The following is a 21589-nucleotide window of genomic DNA, read 5'->3' on the forward strand; positions in this document are numbered from 1 at the left end:
GTATACAAATATGCATGTCTGTATGCTACATTTGAGGTTTCCATTATTAATTTGGGCCTTCTCTACAAGACCTGACAGTTTATTTTCTGTTTATCTCTGATTGGAATCATTTAAGGGCTTTCTCATATTACTCAAAGCACCACAAACTATAGCATTTTCTTGTTTAGTCCAGATTGTTGTAATGCAAAGTGTGAACTATTTGTTGCAATATTTCTTCTCAAAGGCCAAGGGTTTTGTCAACTTGAGCACAGCCCACATCCTTGCATTGCTTCCTGAGCAGGGGTGATAGGATAAGATGAACAGGGTGCATTCAACTCTTAGATAGGAAGCCTGTAAAATAGGATTTGAGCACAAAATAGTTCTCTTTCTTCTGATTCTGTAGCAAAGCTGTGCTCAGCAAATGGGGCTCAGTATTTCACTGAAGGAGAAAAACCGAAACCCTGACCACTCAGTTGTAAAGATCCCTGTGATGGTTTCACAACAATAGGTGTATGAATCTCACCATCCTGGCCAGATTCCTGTGAATGCAATTGTATTGTGCCTATCAAAATTACCTTTCTTCCAGCTTTCAGTCTGGATAAGGTTAGAAGTACTTCTGGTATCTAACATGATTACTTCAAGCCTGCTTTCTTCTGCTCTTCTGGTTTTGGCTTTTCAATGGGAGTGAAGAAACTCTAGAATTTATATAATTAATTTAGTGTTTTGTAATATTTGAATGAAAGTTCCACTTTATTACTAATTAGTTTTACATAGTTTATGAGAGAAATAAAGAGCACGGATGTAAACAATGACTAAAATTCTCACTCATCCTCCATTTTCCCATAGAATTGTAGAATCAGAATCGTTAGGGTTGGAAAGGACCTTAAGATCATCTAGTTCCAACCCCTCCTCCGTGGACAGGGACACCTTTATGCTAAACCATATCACCCAAGGCCTTGTCCAACCTGGTCTTGAACACTGCCAGGGATGGAGCATTCACAACCTCCCTGGGCAATCTATTCCAGTGCCTCACCACCCTAACAGGGAAGAGTTTCCTCCTTATATGCAATCTTGAAGCCTTGTTTTATTCCCAGGTTGACTCTTACCTTTACAGCTTTTTAATTATTTTTTTTTTCCCAAAATTCACTGTAAATTCTTCTTTTTGTTGTGAAGGAAAAAGTGTTTGTTCATTTGAAGGAATGTGGAAAGCAGCACACTGCAAAGTTATTGTGTGCTTTAGGAAAAATATATCTCTACTGGGAACTGGAGAAATCAAGATCTCAGGATCTCTGAGGGTAATTAAGTGCAGCTCTGCCTGACTTTCATTTTAGCTGATGATTAGGAGTTTTGAGTGGTAAATGTCTCATTCTTTCGAAAGCTTATAATTCCTTACATAAGTCACTGTAAAATATATTCCCTTTAGGGAGATTTCTGCCTCTGTGACTTCTATGAAAAAATATTCTTCTCAGGAGACCAATGGGCCTACTGCTTGGGACTCTGATCTCTTCTGCACTCAGAAAGTAATTGGCATTAGACATAGTTAATGCTTGGTTGTGTCCGTGCCAGATGCTGCAGGAAGTGATTCAGTAGGTCAGATCCTTTCCTCCAGCTTATTAATGGATCAGAACTGTTGAAGTCAGAGCTTCAGAGGTTTTTTCCCAATGAAATATAAAACTTAAGCCCTTTGTGTTTTTCTTTCTTAAGGGATGACACGGTGCATCTTTAAAAAGGCTGCTTAACAGATTCATTTTTGTTCTTGTGATAACATTACTTTTTATTTTGTATTGTCTTTTTATTTGTCATCTTATGCAAACATCTAGAAAGTGCAGTATATACCATCATTGCTCAGACGCTACTTTCACTTACATTCCCATTTCATAAGCAATAGCACATGGTATCTCTATTGCCTATCATAAACTTGAACATTATGTTCCTAAATTATTAAATAGCAGATTTTTAATCTCAGAAATGGTTGCTTTTTAGCAAGAGAGAAAAAAATCCCTAAAGTTTATAGCATAACAGAACCCCTACTCAGGCTGTGACTTGCTCCCAATATCTATGTAGATACATAAATAGTGTCATCCTGGGGAGAAAATGACATAATTCACTTCTTCATGTGAATACAGGGAATTGCCTATGGCAGTTAGTTCATGCCATCAGTGGGGCTTTTATTTTTTTTTGTGAAAGTCGTGATGTGAACTTAAATCATTAATTTGGGTTTAAGTGTGAGAAGCATGAGAGCTGATCTCAGTTGATCTCAATCCAGTTTCAACCACACATGTGTAATACTACATAGAATCTACCACAGTAATCAATCATTAATCCAATCTGTAGAGTGACCTGCTCTACAAATACCAAATACTAAACCAAAATTAATTTGGACTGGAATGTTATTATATGTTATATGTTGTTATATGTTACGAATTATTGTCAACATACTCTTTTTTTTTTTATCCCCTGAATTGCAAATGTTAATGTGTCTGGCACAAACTGATATATTAATGAAGAATTTAGCATCCAGAATTTTCCAGGGCATTTGAGGAAGAAGTTTGCCACATTTATTATGCTATCTTGATGTTTGTATAATGCAAGCTATGTGCTTAATGCAAAATGCTGTAGAATCCAGGAGAAACGAAGAAATTGAGTCTCCCATAAACCGATATAATGGGAAAGCTGTTGCTATAGGAGCAGCAGATTCTGAGACACTAAGAAAAAAGGCAAATTTAGGTCTTGATCCTGCAAGCATGTCTATGTGTGATTAATATAATCTGCCAGTCTAAAAATAAAGAGATTGTACATGAAGAAGTGCCTTAAACATGCTATTAGAGGGACACTGAAATCCTCTGTCCCTTCTGTAATACGAATACAGACATCAACATAGTGCAGAACGTTTATGAAGCTCCATGTTTTCTGAACTATTAGGCTGTTTCTTGAGAACCACTGAAATCTGTGAAAAGCTGGATCCTGACTACTGAAAATGGTAAAATTAAAAAGACCAGACTGTTTATGCTCTAAATTATAAATACAGACAGCGAAGAGTGACATTTTACATATTCTTTAAATTTAATAACCCTAGGAGGAGTTAGTAAGTGAAAAACAGAACATGAGTTTTTTATCTGCTGAGTGTCCTTTTAATTTCACAGTGTGCAAATAGCTTTTGCTGTGAAGATTTGGTGCCGAAGGAAGTAAGATAATGGAAGAATCTCTAAATTGCATTATATCACTCATGCTACTCTGCTAATATCAGCCATGAGCAAGGAGAGGATAGTAAGCAGAAGATAACAAGAAAGAGAGTCTGTGGTGATTACTGCTTAATTTAATTATTGGTTAATTAAATCAAAGCATCAGGAGGAAAAATCATTTGGATTAAAAATGAGTATAACTTCCATCCTTTATTTGATTTGTTGTAGGAAGGAACAAATGGGATAAGTTAATCACTGCATGAGAAAGTTTCAGTAATTCTTTCAGAAATAAGGAGACCTCAGATGTGAATGAGATAGCAGAAGAAAGCCCAGGGCACACCCGCTAACATGAAAGATGAGTGCATGTTAGCGTTGTGCTAGTTAGAGATTGTTATTGACATTTAAACTACTATCGTGTGCTGTGTGAGCTGTGATATGAACCCTCTGGTCATGTGGATAGTCAGATGAACAATTTATTTCAGAATAAGCAGTGGGAAGAGCCTCAGAGAAAAGAAGAGGGTAGGCTTTGTTTCCTGTGGTCTGCTTTACTCCTATTTATTTCTAGGCTATCACAAATTGTCAGCAAAATTTTCACAGTCCCCATCACTGAAGTGCCTGTACTATCTGTGAGATCAGGAGTTTCTATTTGTAGGTAGTTAACATACAGATATATAGAGATTTATCTAATGAAGCTAATGAAGTGTCTTTGCCATGAGAGCTAGTTTAAGAATCCTACAGTGTTGCATTCACATGCTCTTACAAAATTAAAAATGATAATATGACTTCTTAAACCTGGGGAAAGATTGTTTGCATCTGTGGTTTTTGTTCTTAGTTCTGTTTTCTTCTGCATGTTTCATCATATCTGGAAACTTAGTACTGTGGTGAAAATACTGTGCTGATAACTGGATTTAATTTTTGCTTCCACTACAGTCTTGCTTTTCCGTCTTTGATTAACCTCTTCCACCTTCTGTGGGATAATCCCACCTTTGAAACTGACACCAGTCTTCCCTTTCATCTATTCTTTCTCTTGCCTGTTGTAACTGTACGCTTTTCAGGGAAAAATATTTGATTAGTTTTTCTCCAAGACCTACCACAGCAAAACTGTGAACTCAAACGTGTCCTCTGAGGCCATGCTAATCAACAGCCTGAATTTTTCAACTGTTCCCTACAGTGTGCGAGAACTAAATCAACACGATAATACTTACAAGGATTTAGGTATAATTATTGAGGGTGTTGTGCATTAACTAGCTCTGTTAAAATATGTTAGTATGACAAATTTCAACTGCCACTGTAATCTTGTTTTGAATATGTGCTTGGCCCTCTTAACCTATGTATAATTGGATTGCTATCATTTTTTTCTTGCTGAGAAGAGCATCGAGCAAAAAGGGTATTTTTTCATTGTTGTTTTTTGTGCACAAAGGAGGCTGAATGAAACTGAGACACTCTTATTGTTATCAGCAATCAGACTCCCAGCTGCAGTGAATTGGCACTGCTTTCCTTAGGTGACGGAGCTACACTGGTCTAGGTGCCACATTGCAGGACGCAGGGTATTTCTTTTTGTAGCCCACCTGGCTCAGAGTTCAGAGCACTAGATCAGCAGTTTGTCACTAAGCTGTTTTCTGTGCACAGGTTTACCCCCACACCCCACCCCCCCCACCTTTGCCCTCCAGTAAACCAGTTTATTTTTCTGTATCTCAGTCCTTCATCTGTAAAATAATGGTGATGGTACTGCTATAGTTTGTAGAAGTTTGATGTGGATAAATACACTGAAGACAGTGGCCCTCCCAAAAATGGTAGGAACAGGGAAAGTGTAATTACCTGAAATGAATGTATATCAAAATAGAAAATCTTCATCCAAGTAGTTTCCTTTGGGCATTATGCTGATAAGCTTCTCATCTAATCTTAAAAGTTCACATTTATGCCAAACTTATGAGCAATTTCATGTGTTTTGTTATTATTGTCTGGACACTTTTACATGATTGGCAAGGATTAAAGGTGAAAATCTTTCTGGGATGACAACTGTGAGTGCTTAAGTAATAACTGTTATTTCAATCTTATTTTTGTGGCAAATAAGGATTTTTTTCTGTTAAAGTATAAGCATAAAAAACAATTATTCATGGGGGCACACACAAATGTTGGCTTTGACAATGGCCCAAGAAGCTTTTGTCCCGGACCTCTGTGAAACGCCACATATCAAGTGGTAGATTTGAGTGCCTGTGCCGTACCTAGCAAAACCATTTGTTTCGTTGCATTGATGATGGTATGTGTGTGAAGAACTCAGTTTGCCTATTAATCTGCTCCTTTCTTCCTTTTTTCCTTTTCTTTGTATATCCTTTAGAACCCCTTCCTGTGAGCAGTGTTTCTATCTATGATTACAAACCATCTCCAGAAACAGGAGTGTTGTTTGAAATTCAGTACCCAGAGAAGTACAATGTTTTTACCAGGGTAAATATAAGCTATTGGGAAGGAAAAGACTACCGAACAATGCTGTACAAAGGTAGGAGGAAACTATTCCACTATACCTTAATGATAACTCTGCCAGAAACATTTTGAATTGTGGTCTTAGGTGTAGTTTTGACATGTATGAGTTAAAAAGATTTATATTTTTTGTTGTGTGTCAGATTATATAGTATCATGAAGGAAAGGAAGAGTCTTTGAATTGAACTGGTGGTTCACTTTGGATATCAGCCTGCTTCCCATTCTAGTTCTAGTGATTCTTCTTTTCTTTTGGATATTAGAGGAAGACTGGGTGGTCCAGATTTTTTTAATCAGTTCTGAAATCAACCTGGGAGGGGATCCCCAGTTCCTGATGCGCTAAAACCCCAAAAGCTTTCTACCTTTTTTTCTTTTCCTTTTCTTTCCTTTTCTTTCCTTTTCTTTCCTTTTCTTTCCTTTTCTTTCCTTTTCTTTCCTTTTCTTTCCTTTTCTTTCCTTTTCTTTCCTTTTCTTTCCTTTTTTTTTAAGCTTCCCTGCTGCTGTACAATCCAAAACAAAAGTTAAAAGGAAAGAAATACAAAACTCAGTAGGAAAGAGGGAGATACATTTTTACTTCCTAAAGATGCTTGTTGAAATCCCTAGATAATGTGTCAGTTGAAAGCATAAAACATGCTTCCCAGTCTCTTCCCTCTGGCCAAGATGTCATTTTTGGTGAATAGCTGATAGGAGAGCTCTGGGATGCCCCACAGATGGGAAACCCATTCAATATACCTGATTCCTGGCACAGAATTTAAACCTGGTAATTCTGTATCACCGTAGAGTGACACAGGACTAATAGTACTCTGCTGTATAGTACTGTATGTTACTGTAGTATTCAGCATTGTCCCTGAGCTAATAAACCCTGCTGCATATTATCATTTTCAATTTTATTAGAATAATGTAATCAGGGGCTAACAATCTAGACAGTCAGTCTAAGCAATTTATCTAAGTAATCTAACAAAAGCAAATTCTGATTTTGATTTTTATTTTTTTTATAACTCCCTTTTGCCCTGCAATGTAGCTTAAGCATAACATCTGTCTCAGAGATGTAAATTGGACTGTCCTATGGAAACCATCCTGAGGACTGAGAAAGGCACCTGCATACTCTGTGGGCCCTGAAGAGCAGGTGGTTTAACACTGCATAGTGACAGTAAAATTCCTTTGAGTAATCGAGTAGGTGCTGTATTGAATTTTAGGCACTGAGCTAAGGCTCCCAAAGAAGTCTAGTCACTGTAAGCTCTTTTTAAAGTCAGTAGAGGGAGATAGACACTTCCAGATGGAGGTCAGAAGATTTTTGAGTGTATTTGCTTCAAAACAGAGTGGGGCTAGAAATCACATTTTTTCAATGCTGTGAGGTGCCAGAAGTTAGAAAGGGTGATTCTGAATCGCAGCACAGGATATAGATAACCTCTTTCTGGAGAACAAAGGAATATCAGCAGTAATTTTTGCCTTCTACAGCTAATACATGGTTCCAAGGGCTGTAATGCTGCAGCTGCTGATAAATAAAAAAGTCAACCAGGTTTAAGAAATTCACTAAACAACTTGCACACTCATTCCTATAGCCAAATAGCCTGAAGCAACTTCTCGCGTGTACTGGTGGTGGATATGAGCTCCAGACTCAGAGCCGTGGCTTGCACTCACTTGCATGCTAGAGAGTCCTTTGAACAACCTACCATGAATGTTATACCTCAGTCAGCAAAAGACCAAGGAGGCTTCTGCGTGCAGCAGTTAAAGGTCTGCAGAAACTGTCAGATGCTCTTTGAGATGTTCAGTGTCATGTGGAACAGGTTGCCAGATTCAGTTCCTTTTCCTGTGAAAAGCAGTTCGTGTTTCTTGTGCTGGGATTTTTTATTTTTTATTTTTTATTTAGCAAAGTGGCTTTGATGCCAGGAAAAACATTGGCAGACTGAATTATCAGAATTTCATGTCTCAGACCAGGCTGAGCAATGTTTAAACGTCTGAAACGCTGCCAGTTCAGCATGTGCAGTTGCATTACCAGAAAGTGAACTTATGTTGCATTTTCCTTTTTTCTAACTTTCTTCTTTTCTTTTAAAACTTTCTGCAGATTTCTTTAAAGGTAAAACAGTTTTCAATCACTGGCTACCAGGTATATGCTACAGTAACATCACATTTCAGTTGGTATCAGAAGCAACCTTCAACAAAAGCACACTGGTGGAATACAGTGGAGTACAGCATGAGCCCAAACAGCACAGAACAGGTGAAGAAAATCATTATGCACCATTTGCTCCTAGTCTGTATGATTGCCCTCCGCTGTGGGGAGGGGATTGACCCCAGAGGAGAGTCTGAGTGGGAGCAGTCCCGGGAGCTGCTCCTGCCCAGGAGCATGGGAGGGGGATTCTGAGGCTAGCACATAGGGTTATGTGTCCAATGCAGTGCAAAGGGAAATTTATATGAGAATTTATATGAAGCTATAAAGCTTTCTTCTTAGAAAATAAATTCTGCTTCACACGACCTAGGCCTTGTGCTAGGAATTAATTTTTAAGCCACAGTAGTAGCTGCACTGAGTGTACTATTGATCTATCTATATTGGTCTGTCTCTTTGCACAGTGAATCATAGCCAAACTGTTGGAGAAGGCCTTCCTTACTGTGCAGTCTTCTATTATGGAGAGAAATGTCATAGTCACCCCACTTGGCAGCCAGTTTGTGCCCTGAAGCATGACTTTTTAATTTCCAAGACAGCAATGTTGCAAAGGCTGAAAATTACATTTGTTCAGGGTCCAGAACTAATTTAATTTGGTCCTGGGACAGTGCCCAAAACTTTTCTATTAATCTGTTGGACCACAGACATTTTCCAGGGTCCAAAGTGAAATGAACCGGTGGTAAAATAAAAAAAAAACACAAATCTTCAGATGAATAAACTGATGTTGGTCCATTCATTGCCATGGACAAACCAAAGTCAACTGATGCCAGCTGAGTTCTGTTCTGAGAATCTTAAATATAGTTATCAAGATATTGAACCATAAGAATACAACCAACAGGAGTCTGCTTTCCTGCTGCACTCACATCCCTCATTCTTCGCATGAGGAATCGTAGTGTCTGATTTTGTATTAGTGGCCGTGGCCAAGACAGGGGAGGTAAGCAGATTAGTGTGGTGTAAAGTGCCATTTTGAAAGGTGCCAGTCAAAATTATTTGCAAAGGCTATTCGCACTTATCATATATAAGGGCAGACAGACAAGCAGTTACAGTGAGGAAGACAAAATGCTGTGTGTTACCCTCCTGGTATAAGTTGAAGTACCTTCTTTGCATGCCAGAATCTTGTTTTCTGGTGAACCAAATCTTAAAATCAAACCTTCACAGATATGAAAATCTAAACTGATGTTTAATGGTTGTGAAAAGATGATGCTAAAAGAATATGAAAAGGCCTACAGTAACATGAAGGTCATACTTTTTAAATATGCCATGTATTAGTTTTGAATATGCCATGTATTAGTTTTGAATATATTTTTCAATTCATTTCCACAGAAGTATTTTTTTCCATGATCAAGGTCTTTCTGGAAAGCATAATAAAATATATGAAAATCCATTCTTACAAATTCACACTTGAGTAGCCTTGCTGCTGTAATAGCACTGAAGTCTGATTGACTGTGATTTCACATCTGCTTTTATTCCTGTTATTCTTGAATCATGATTTTCCTGTGAATTTACACTCATCTTGATGGTACGAGAATCACTTCTTCTATAAGTATATGTAAGAGAAGGGAGAATCTTAATATGAAGAAGTTATTTCAAAATCGTAGAATCATAGAATAATTAGGGTTGGAAAGGACCTCAAGATCATCCAGTTCCAGACCCCCTGCCATGGGCAGGGACATATCTCTAGATGCATTGTTTTTCTGAAACAGTATTCCTCTTGGAATTAACACTTCTAAAGGTGCGCAGAACATACCTATTAAAAGACTAACCCTTGCTTCTCTTTTAGTTCCTTACCCACCTCGAAACATTTCTGTTCAGATTGTACCAATCAACAGAAATAACTGGGAAGAGCACAGTGGCAATTTTGCAGAAGAATCATTCATGGGGCCACAAGAGATCATGAAGAAAGAAAAACATAGCCACTTTTCTGACAACCCACCTGAAATTCCAGCAGTGAACACAACTGCAGCCTCAGCTGTCTACCGTCATAACAGCACTGAGTATGAAACCACATCACAGCCATACTGGTGGTCTAATGAAGCTGAGTCATCAGAGGGTGAAGAGGAGTTTGTCAATGCAGTTTCCAGTGATTACGAGGCCAGTGACGTCAACACATCTGGAAAACTGAATCCAGAGACCCCTTCCTTCCTTCCTGTACAAATGGTGGTGACCTGGTTACCACCAAAGCCACCTACTGCGTTTGATGGTTTCCATATCAATATTGAAAGGGAAGGTAAACCAGAGCCTTATAGCCTTTTCATACTTATTTTTTGTAATTCCATTGGTGGCTGTCCCCACTACAGATTATTAACTAGTACTGTGCTTCAGAGGGCTTTGTTAGATCTCCTGTATTTCTTCAGAAATTTCTTGCACTGAGTAGCATCTGGTTCTGGCTGTGCATCATAAAAGTCAGGGAGGAGGGGTAAATTGCATTTCACAATTCTCTTTTGTTAAATGAGATTTATACTGTTGTACATATTGCTACACTGTTTACACTGCAGTTATCATAAATCCATTCTGGTATTGGAGAAAGGAGGTGAGGTGACAGAAATTTGAGGCACAGAAGGCACATTATACCATGTAGTTTTGCCTGCCACTGAGAGAGGTTCTCAGAGGGACCTGGACTGGAAGGGGCATGCAGAAAAGATTCAGATTAATGCTTGTCTTGGAGGACAGCTACCAAACATATTCCTTAGGCAACAAGGAAGCTTTGGTAGAGATCAGGGAGATTTTTCAAGTGATGAAGCTACAGGAAAATCACCACGTTGCTTAAACGTTTTCTGCTTTAAAATCTATTTTATCCAAATTAATTTTATTTCCTCACAAGCAGTTTTGATAAGCCTTCCCACCCTGAGGGCAAATACTGGTTTTGGTTTGTTGTTTTTTTTTTTTCAGAATAAGAATGCAATGGATTAGATAGAAAATTGGAAGCTCCTTTTCTTTCATGTCATGCTGTTTTTCACTTGCACAGTCATGGCAACCCAATTTTATCATCCCTTCTATGGAATGAAAATTTGGCTTGGGTTTATTGTTCCTTTACACCTATACTGCAACCTTGGTCATTAATTACTCTTGTGTTGGTGGCAGGAAATAAAACTACCCACATAAATCCAGTCCTTTTGGATACCTTTTAATCCCTCAGCAGAAACAGCATTAGCATTTCCGATATAAATCATTTTCTCAGTGGCTGAAGCCTTTCAAGTTTCAATTAATCCATACTTCTTTTTCCTCCCTGATTTAGAGAACTTCACGGAATTTTTGACAGTAAGTGAGGACACTCACAAATTTGTTGCTGAACTGAAAGAACCAGGAAAATATAAGTTGTCGGTAACAACATTTAGCTCCTCTGGATCTTGTGAAGTTCGGGGAAGTCAATTACCAAAAACACTTAGCTTTTATATCAGTAAGTATTTCAACAAATCTGTCTTTTTCTCCCAGACCAATATAACTTTAATGTTATATATATATAATATAATGTTAGAGTTTGCCCACTGTGGCAGCTATGGCATCTGCTGCAGGATCAGAAGAGTCTAGTCGTCTGGAATTACCTGTGCCAGAGAAGGAAATATAATGCAAATATATTATATGTTATATCTTCCCTGGATGGGCCTTCATTGTGCTGTCTTGGCAGAGCTAAGAACTGAAAGCAGGTGACGTATTTGATAGTCATTGCCCAGTGTACAGAGGTGAAGCGGCTCACTGAAACAAGTTTCCCCCCCTTGCATCTTTCAAAGAGAGGATTTAATTCAGAGAATTAAAGCAGTGGTTGTAGACATTCTTGAAAATACTTAATTTCTTTACTCCTGGAGGCTCTTTGTACCGGGTTAGGGATGAAGGGTATCTCAGGCTGAGAGTGTGAGAACTGCACAATTAAAGACTGAACTCTGAAATTAGATGGTCTCTGAGAGAACACAGAACACATCTACTGTAATTTTACAACAGATGACATAGTTCAGCCTGCTGAATTCAGAGGAGAAAAAGTAATTTATTTCCCTGTAGGATCCCAGGGTTTCTTAACTGAAGATTTAGTAAAAGACAAAACAATAAGACACTATTGTGTAAACTAATATCATGACTGACAATTAGATCAGCAAGTAAGGCAGGTGTTGGTGAATTCAGATTGTTGTCCTTCTGGTGGCTGTGATCACCTCTGTACCTTTTCTACAAAAGGAAGTGGATATAGCCTGCAAAGTGCCCATGCAATGAGAACATGGGGATACTTGCAACACTACACAATTTTATGTGTGGGAAGATGGTGTCTCCCCCAGTTCATGAATGTTGTAACAAGACACAGGAACTAAAGCTGGCAGAAACGTTCATATTTATAAGAAAATTTACTCAAGTACTTAATTACGTTACTAATAAAAACCTTGTCTTTAGAAGCTCATAACATTTACAAATACTAACTATTTAGGCTTAAATTCCTCATAATGCTTGACTGCATGTAACTGAATTCCACTATCTTGCCTATTTTTTAACTTTATAAGTGAAAGAAATGGTACTCAGAAAACAAAGAGAAAGGAGGAAACACAAGAGGAAGGGCCTCTTCTGTTGTAATTTCACTGTCTTTGGTTTTCTTTAGAAATAGTTATTAGACAGCTTCATTATGTGGAAAGCATTAAAATATATAAAAGTATTCAAGTATAACAAATAAATTATGCAGCATTGCTATTAATGCCAAATGTTATTCCATTTCCATTAAGCAATATGCAATACAGTGTCTCCATGAAGTCTACTCACTGGGGACAGACATGAGAGAAATGAGAAAATGTTAATCCAAAGTATGGGTGCACAGATTGCTAGAATATGTATTAAGATGTTATGGGCATGTAATGAATATTTTTATTTTACATGTAACACATTGAGAACATTTGTTTTGGGGGGTTTTGTCAGTTAGTTTTGCAGTCTTTCAGAACCACTTGAGGATTCTTGGCAATTATCATATTTATTCTTTCAAATGAAAATCCCTAGTATTTAGATAGATATTATACATATTCCTGGTAGTATGCCAAATCTGAGACATGCACAAGTCCTCTTAAGGTGAAATTGCTTTTCCATATTTCTTTATGAATCTAATCAAGCAGGCTTTTTGTATAGGGACTACAGCTTAGGTTTGTGACATGAAATAGCTCAGTTCCCTTAATGCCAATGCTGAAACAAATTATGAATGGTAAGAGCGGCACATAAAGCATTTGTTCCAGAGACTAATCTAATGATCGAGTTCCTCTTTTAGCTGAGTAGGTGTGGGCCTGCTGTTATGACTCTCGCTCATAGCTTCAGCCTTATCTTATCCTTGTAGCACTCTGTTAGTGAAGCATCCTGTCAAATTATTGGCTTGTATTACACAACATTTATACTGCATCCATATAGCAGTATAGCTTGTCAAATACTGTAGGCTGATCTCACTGGCATTTATTTTATTTTTCTCAATAAATGTAAAGAACTATTAGAATTATGTAAAGGAAGGAATGTCAAGGAGAGAGAGCTGTCACATCACTTCAAAGTGACAAGAAAAGCTGATAATTTTCATGAAATCTGAAATTTTGACCAAGTCTAGCTGACGTTATCTTTCAAAACGTTGTTTTATCTACATTTAAACCTGTGTTCCCTACCAAGTCCTTCAGAAAGTCTGATGAACAATGAGATTCTTCACCGTGGTAACCTCTGTGAACTTGATTTTCACGCTTCAAGGCTGTAGTACAGTTGGAGGGTATGGCAGTATGTGGAGAGGTGAAAAATTTTATGTGCTTATCCTTTAATATATGTCAATTATCTGTATGCGGTTGGAAGTCACAGCTTTTAAACATTATCTTGGAGCAAATCTGGTATTTCTGGGTGGTTTCTTGTATGCAATAGAGAATACTGCAATCTGAATTTTTGAACAGTGACATTTTTCTCGTCATCTCCTCTGCTACAGGTGAAATAGCACCCGCCATAAGCTGTTTCCCACTGGCTGCCTTCTTCACTGCCTGACAGCCGTGCAGATGAACAAGTGTCAGTCCAGCCTCTTTCACTAGTAGCAAATGATCCCATGAAAGAAGGATGTTTTGACATATATGCCTCAAATGCGTAGAGTGCCTTGCTCACATTTTCTTCTGGGACATGTCCCAGGCCCCACAGGTGAATGGATAGAAGAGCTCACTGAGAAGCCCCAGCACGTGACCGTGAAGGTGCTAAGCTCCACTACTGCCCTGACATCCTGGACAGCATCACGAGAAAGCGGAAGCAACAGCACCATCGTGTCTGTGGTCTCTCTGACCTGTCAGAAACAAAAGGAAAGTCAAAGGCTTGAAAAACACTACTGTACTGAGGTAAGGGATGGAAGCTGGAGCCTTTTCAAACACAGGAAAAAATTGCTAATAATTCTGCTGTTTGGGATCATCATGTCTAAGGGCCCTGTTGGGATCAGGGCTGCAGAGCACAGTGGTAGCTGCTCCCTGCTGCAGTCTAAAGGGACACAGCTGCTACAAAGTGTAGGGGAGAGCACAGCATTTGGGAACTAATGAGTGTAGTAAAACATAGTAGTGTTAAGATTGTATTTCCATTAGACTTACATAGCCAGTCCTTTGTCCGAGCTTGTGAATGACATTGTACCTTTTGAGACACTTTCATGGCAGCAGGCAAAATGTTGCCGTAACAGAATCATAGAATCATCAATTCCCAGGTTGGAAGACAACTTAAGGGTTATCTGGTCCAAGCTTTCTTGTCAAAACCATAGTCTAGACAAGATGTCCCAGCACCCTGTCCAGCTGAATCTTAAAAGTACCCAGCCTTGGGGAACACACCTCTTCCCTGGGGAGATTATTCCAGTGGCTGTCATGTGAAAAATTTTCGTGTCCAACCAGAATCTACCTGAGAGTAACTTGTACCTACTAACGCCTCATCTTTTCCGTGTGACTTCTTGTAAAAAGGGAATCTCCATCTTCTTTGTAGCCACCCTTTGAATACTGTAACATGATGATAAAGTCTCCCCCGAGCCTTCTTTTCTCAAGGCTGAACAAACCCAGTTCTTTCAGCCTTTCCTCAATTAACAGGCTTCCCAGTCCTTTGGTCATCTTTGTGGCCCTTCTCTGAGCCTTCTCCAGCCTGTCACATCTTTTTTGTATAGAGAGGATCAAAACTGAGCACAGTATTCCAGGTGTGGTCTGGCAAGCACCAAGTAGAGTGGGATAATGACTTCTTTATCTCAGCTGGTGATGCCCTTGTTGATGTAATGCTGCAACCCGTTGGCTTTCTTTGCTGCAGAAGTATCACAGTATCACAGTATGCTAGAGATTGGAAGGGACCTCAAAAGATCATCTAGTCCAATCCCCCTGCCGGATCAGGAACACCTACATAAGGTTACACAGGAATGTGTCCAGGCGGGTTTTGAATGTCTCCAGGGAAGGAGACTCCACAACCTCCCTGGGCAGCCTGTTCCAGTGTTCCGTCACCCTCACTGAGAAGAAGTTTCTTCTCAAGTTTAAGTGGAACCTCTTGTGTTCCAGTTTGTACCCATCACCCCTTGTCCTATCATTGTTTGCCACTGAGTAGAGCCTGGCTCCATCCTCGTGACACTCCCCCTTTATATATTTATATACGCTTATAAGGTCACCCCTCAGTCTTCTCTTCTCCAAACTATAGAGACCCAGCTCCCTCAGTCTTTCCTCATAAGGGAGATGCTCCACTCCCCTAATCATCTTTGTTGCCCTTCGCTGGACTCTCTCCAGCAGCTCCCTGTCCTTCTTGAACTGAGGGGCCCAGAGCTGGACACAATATTCCAGATGGGGTCTCACCAGGGCAGAGTAGAGGGGAAGGAGGACCTCTCTCGACCTACTAACCACCCCCCTCCTAATACACCCCAGGATGCCATTGGCCTTCTTAGCCACAAGGGCACAGTGTTGGCTCATGGTCATCCTGTCGTCCACTAGGACCCCCAGGTCCCTCTCCCCTACACTGCTCTCTAACAGGTCGTTTCCCAACCTATACTGGAACCTGGGGTTGTTCCTGCCCAGATGCAGGACTCTACACTTTCCCTTGTTATATTTCATCAAGTTATTCCCTGCCCAACTCTCCGGCCTGTCCAGGTCTCGCTGGATGGCAGCACAGCCTTCTGGCGTGTCAGCCACTCCTCCCAGCTTAGTGTCATCAGCAAACTTGCTGATAGTACACTCAATTCCCTCATCTAAATCATTGATGAATATATTAAATAATACCGGTCCCAGTACTGACCCTTGAGGCACTCCACTAGTTACAGGCCTCCAACTAGACTCAGCCCCATAGACTACAACTCTCTGGCTTCTCTCAAGAGAACATTTACTGAGCAGTGCCACAATTTCTGTCTGTCTCCCTAAATGTGTGTGATGGAGGAGTCTGCAAATGACCTGCAGTACTGCCCTGCTGCACCCTCAGCTTGTCCATGGGAATGGAAGGAGGCCGCTAACATTTCCAGTAAATCTTCATCTCCTTCAACTCTGTGATTAACCCTGCAAGTTAATAGTACATAGAGTCTGCATCCTTTAAAAATGTCTTTTAAAATGGCTCTTTGTCAAAATGTCTTCAGTTTTATTCCAAGAATGGCTGTGAATTTACACATTTGGAAGTGTCTCTTCATGACAATTTCAGAATTGATTTTTGGAATCATCTTGTAATTTCAGAGTTATTTTCCTTCCACTTATTAAAAGTGCAGTCATTTAATCAGGAAGGAAGACAATGCAGTAGTGATTATAAACCACAGATCACAAGTATATACACATATGATTAAAATAAATACTACAGGATTCACCTACAATCTCAAAATTGAGTATCTAAAGCTAATCCTTGAGTAAACAAGATATCTGTAAAAGTAAATGCCTATTTATTGCTGCAGCGGCCAGGTGAAGGGGAGCAAACACCGACACGATGTACATTTGCAAAAAGCTCCGTTTATTGCTTACAAGGCTGCTATTAATATACTGCTTTGAGCTCCCTTACACGCGATCACGCACTACTTGATTGGCTGCCCCGCTTCGTCCATGAGGTGTCCACGCGCCGCTATTCTTTTTATGATTGGGCCTAGGTGTTTGTGTTAGCTTGGCATTATATCTTGCTTTGCGGTTACTGTTATCCTGTTGTTGCATTCCTAACTCGGGGTTATAACATATTCTCACAGCTTGCTGTTTCTGTTTCGAGCCCCAACAATTGCAAATTACAAATATTGTAATTACAAATATTTATACCACCTCTAATCAAGTGTTATCACCTTATTATATCTGGAATTTTTAATGGCTGGTTGGTTTGAATTCTCCTTGACAAGCTGAAAAGGGCAAAATTCAGTGCAGACTTTTATCCGTTTCGAACATTGTGCATGATTTAAAAGTGAATTTAAATTTCCAAAGCAGCTGTTAAAGAGAAATTCTGTTCCTCACTAAATCTGTGCTGGTACTGATGTATTCACAGGCATTGCAGTAAACCACCAGTGCAAAGGTGGCTGTGATGCAGACTTTGGAAAGTTTGTGAATAAAATGTTAGTAGGAAGTATCAGCCTGCAGCTCTGGAAGGGATGTTGGCTGTGCTTTCCTTAAAGATGTTCTGTACATTTGCTGTTAGCTGGTTCTTCAGAAGATAAGACTTTTCATATTGCATCAGCCCAGGAATCACTTGGTCAGGCATTCTGTCTCCAGCTCAGGCTGAAACTTTGAACAGCAGAAATTTTAATGGTGGTGCTTCAAACGGAAAAGAAAAATCACAATGTCTCTTAGGGTTTTGTGCTGTGCAGGGGAGGTGAGAAAGAGTAATTTCTCTCTGATTTCACATTGCAATCACTTAACACGTGCATTCAGAAGACAGCTTTCCCATAACGCCGCCTTCAGCTCACATAGCTGCAGATGAATCAGATGGCCATTGAAAAGCCTCAGCCTTTTATTGAAAACACATGGTTTTCAATAAAAAACCATGCCTGAATAATATCATCTGAATATGAATAACGTAGCCTAGATATTTCAATAAACTTTGACAGTAGGAGAGAGTTGGTCTGCAGTGTGACAGCTGACTTTCTGTAGCAAAGCAAGTGTAATTCTCCAAGTTAAATCATTCATCAAGTCAGTCCTGACCACTTTCACAGTTTTTCCATTTTGGGCTTAATGAGTAGAGTTTTAGCGGCTGATGCCAGTGTGTTCAGAGTCACACCTTTTGTAACTGGAGTAGTTCAAGTACAGTCTCAGTATTGTTTTAATTAACTGAGTAAATACTTCATGTCCAATGTGTTCTCTTCCTTCCTATTAGGTAAATTCAAGCAGCAGCCTCATTGAAAATCTTGTTCCCGGTGCCCAGTACCAAGTTGTGGTTTATTTACGGAAAGGACCGTTGGTTGGACCACCTTCTGATCCTGTTACATTTTCCATTGGTAATCCCTGCATCTGCTGTTTGAAATATGTTCATTTTGGTTTGGCTTTAAATATGTGTAGTATATTCATTAAGTTCTAGAGCCCATGAAGGACTACTGCATTGTCACGTTGGTTATTTTAACTGCAATGAACACTTAGTGGGAATTTTTTTCTTATATTGTCTAGCCCATTACTAAGGTGGGGAATATACTCCTTCAGTGGAAGATAGATATTTCACATTTAAATGTTAGGTTATTACCAAACCTAACTAGAGGGAGGTTATGGCCAGGTTTCACACAGAGTGCCCCATCTTCACCATTGGACACCTACATATGTCTGCCCTTAGAGTGGTCATGGTCTATGTAATTTATGGTGGGAGTCTCCTTAAAGTGTAGTCAACCTGATCTGTGGTGCATGGAGAGATGTGGGCACTTCCTAAAGGTGATTTGTTACCACTGGCTCATGAAGTATGTGGACTGCTTTTAAGACATTTGTTGCAAGTGTACTTCATGAAGGATGTAAAGTGGCCCCGTCTGAAGGCCACAGTGCTAAGAGTCAGGAGAGCTGGCTGATCTCCTTCATGACCATCACCAACTTAGGCTGTGCATGCCTTGATTTTCTAGAGTTTATCAGTGGATCTTGATTATCTCTGCTTTGAGATTTGAAGAGAACTTTCTGGAACTGAGAGTAACAATATCAAGGATGCAGGTTGCTGCCCCACTGCCTGTAATTCAGGATTCCTCCAGGCTCCTAAATAGTCACTTAGGATAGAATTCAGTATCTTTTAGTTTCAGTATCATTTATTTTGTTAAGGTTACTACTTTAACAAAGTGTATTAAAAAAAGAAAGGACAAAGAGATTCGGTGTATAGAATTACACCCACAGAGAAATATTTAATCTGAGTCACCAGGCTTCTCCTTCTGATAAATAGACTGCCTTGTGGGAAAGCAGGTGGCTGACAGTCGGAGATCTTCAATATTTTTCGCTCTGCTTCCTTTCTGTGATATAGGAAAGAAAGTGAAACAGAAAAAAAACCAAAGTTAAGCTGTTAAGAATTGAATCCTTAAGTGAAAGCAAATATGAGGAGTAGTGAATATGGTGAGACCCTTTCCAGTCTAGGCAATCTCCTAATATATATTCATAAATTGGGTCTGAATAAAACTTTGAAAAAGTATGGTGTATTTCAATAAACGAAAAAATTGTAAAATATATATATATTATTAAATTCTCTACCATTGGACAAGTTTTTTTTTTCTTTTTCATTTTACTTTGTTCAGAAATCTGCAACATTCCATTTTCACTTGAGAAAGTAAAATCGTATATTCCCAAAATAAATTAGTTCCTTCATTTTCTCCACTTTTGTGTGGCCTGACATCCATAAAAGCCATAAACTTCAAATGGCAATCAGTTTCTAAACAAAGCATCTCATAAAGGGGATGTTTTTATGCAGAAAAACAACAGTTGTATGAGTTTTCATTTCATAACAGTATATTGAATTTGATGTTAAAATAGTAGAACTGCGAAAGAAACTGTTCTGTGAAATTATCAGTGGTGGATAATGATAAATGAAATGGAAGTAAGATAAAATACACTATTACCCATGTTTATCCTAAGCCTCACTGTCATTGAGTGAATATTAACACTTTAGATAAAGCAAAGATGTGGTAAATGATTTATAAGGGGAAAGGCAATCATGTGCTAACATGTACTGAAGTCATCTGGATGCTGGTGTTGGTTCTGACCTGGCATGCGACTTCTGAGGCTCTGCAACCCTTGCAAATGTTAGCAAAGTACTTATTTAAGTAGCTTGAGTTAACTCATGAAGAATAATTGCTTTCTAGACAAGTAAGGGTTGCAGAAGTTGACCCTTATATGACATTTTTCAAATCACGTGACTTCTCTTTCTCAGTGTCATCATCTGGGAGGCAAGAATAGCAATACATGACAGCACCTTTATGCTCCCCAAGGAAGGAGGCGAGACAGACATAAAAAATGTTCTTCTCATAGTCTTCATCTTCCAGAGTATTATGGCTTTTGATGCTTTTGTTTTTGAGCAACTTGAAATATCTCCTGCACATCCTGATTTTCAAAGTAGAATGGAACCCTTCATTAATGAAAAAGCAAGTCCTGTACTTTATCTCAAGCTAAGCAGCCAACACCAAGTAGCCTGTAGTTATTTCTGAAAAAGTAGACATAACAAAGTGGGGAAGAAATGCTGAAAAAATGGTATTCAACTACTTGTGACAAGGAAGATCTTGGGAATTAAACTCAGAGACAAATCAGAAACGGGTAGAACTTGGTTAAGGAAAGGTATTTTTTAAAATAAACTGTACCTGATAACACACATTACTAATCACAGTTTCTGATTTGTAGTGCCCACTGGAATAAAGGATCTGACACTTTACCCCTTGGGACCTACTGCTGTGGTTTTGAGCTGGAACAGACCTTTCCTTGGGGTGTTCAGGAAATACGTTGTAGAAATGTTTTACTTCAACCCATCAACGATGACTTCTGAATGGACAACCTACTATGAAATAGCAGCAACTGTCTCCCTAACTGCCTCTGTGGTAAAGTGACCATTAGTGATTATTGTTTTCCTATGCCTGTGTGACCCTGTGACATTTTGTTCCCCAGCCTTTCCCCCATAAATGTGCATATATGCCTTTAAGCCTGGCACTTTTTACTAGACAAAGCAGAGAAAATGGCCAGATTCTAAAGCCATTTTCTATTCTAAAGAAAGAGAATGCCAGCTGAATCGTGCTAACTTTTAAGCAGGGAGATCATGTAGGAGATGAGCTTCTTTTTTGTTGACAAATGGGCATGTTCAGCAAGTCCAGAGGCAGCTTCAATTTGGGGGTCAGTTTGTCAGTCAAGGCTTTATATATGCTATCCTCTCCTCAGGGGGGCATTGTCCAAAGCTTTATCTACATAATTAATATTGATAATATGGATTTGGAGCTTGCAGGCTAGTCTTGTAGTGTGCTTTTAACTAGGTGGAGACTGGTCTCTAGAAGAATACGCATGCACGTATACATACATGCACCTTTGCAGAAATAAAGTGAAATTTGCCTTTTCCTTTCCACTGTTTCCTAGAGAAAGTGAACAGATTTTATTCAGGCTTTGCTGTAGCTCAAGACAGCAAGCAATTTTAGCTGGAATTAGTTGTTCAGAAAGTTATAAGTATGCAAAAAGATAGCAATAACTTGCTGCTAGTGAGAGTCACGGTGATTTACTGTAATTGATTTGCATAATACCATTTGTGGAGTCATTTTGACTACAGCAGCTTAACTGTAATTGGGTATGTGACTGTAAATCTAGCACAGGAGTCTCTAGGGAAATTAAAAACAAAAATAATGTACCAAATGAGTAATTAATATCTTGTAATCATGACTCAGCACAATTAGATTAATAGCTGAGTGATCCAAATCATCCTAGAAGTAATGGTATCTTCCAGA

At 39.1% G+C, this 21589-nt stretch overlaps 1 protein-coding gene across 2 annotated transcripts in view; it reads left to right on the forward strand.

Moving 5' to 3' along the window:
* Positions 1–21589, forward strand: part of PTPRO (protein tyrosine phosphatase receptor type O) — a 154049-nt gene that overhangs the window by 92021 nt on the left and 40439 nt on the right. For both annotated transcript variants that reach the window (XM_062616726.1, XM_062616727.1), the window contains exons 3-9: positions 5500–5658; positions 7702–7854; positions 9578–10024; positions 11033–11194; positions 13903–14102; positions 18034–18154; positions 20508–20701. In XM_062616726.1, coding sequence (XP_062472710.1) covers positions 5500–5658; positions 7702–7854; positions 9578–10024; positions 11033–11194; positions 13903–14102; positions 18034–18154; positions 20508–20701 — 1436 coding nt within the window. The remainder of the gene's footprint in view (positions 1–5499; positions 5659–7701; positions 7855–9577; positions 10025–11032; positions 11195–13902; positions 14103–18033; positions 18155–20507; positions 20702–21589) is intronic.

Source organism: Pezoporus occidentalis, unplaced genomic scaffold, assembly GCF_034315485.1.
Source record: "Pezoporus occidentalis ecotype Australia unplaced genomic scaffold, CSIRO_AGI_Poc_V1 ctg19, whole genome shotgun sequence".
Lineage (NCBI taxonomy): Eukaryota > Metazoa > Chordata > Aves > Psittaciformes > Psittacidae > Pezoporus > Pezoporus occidentalis.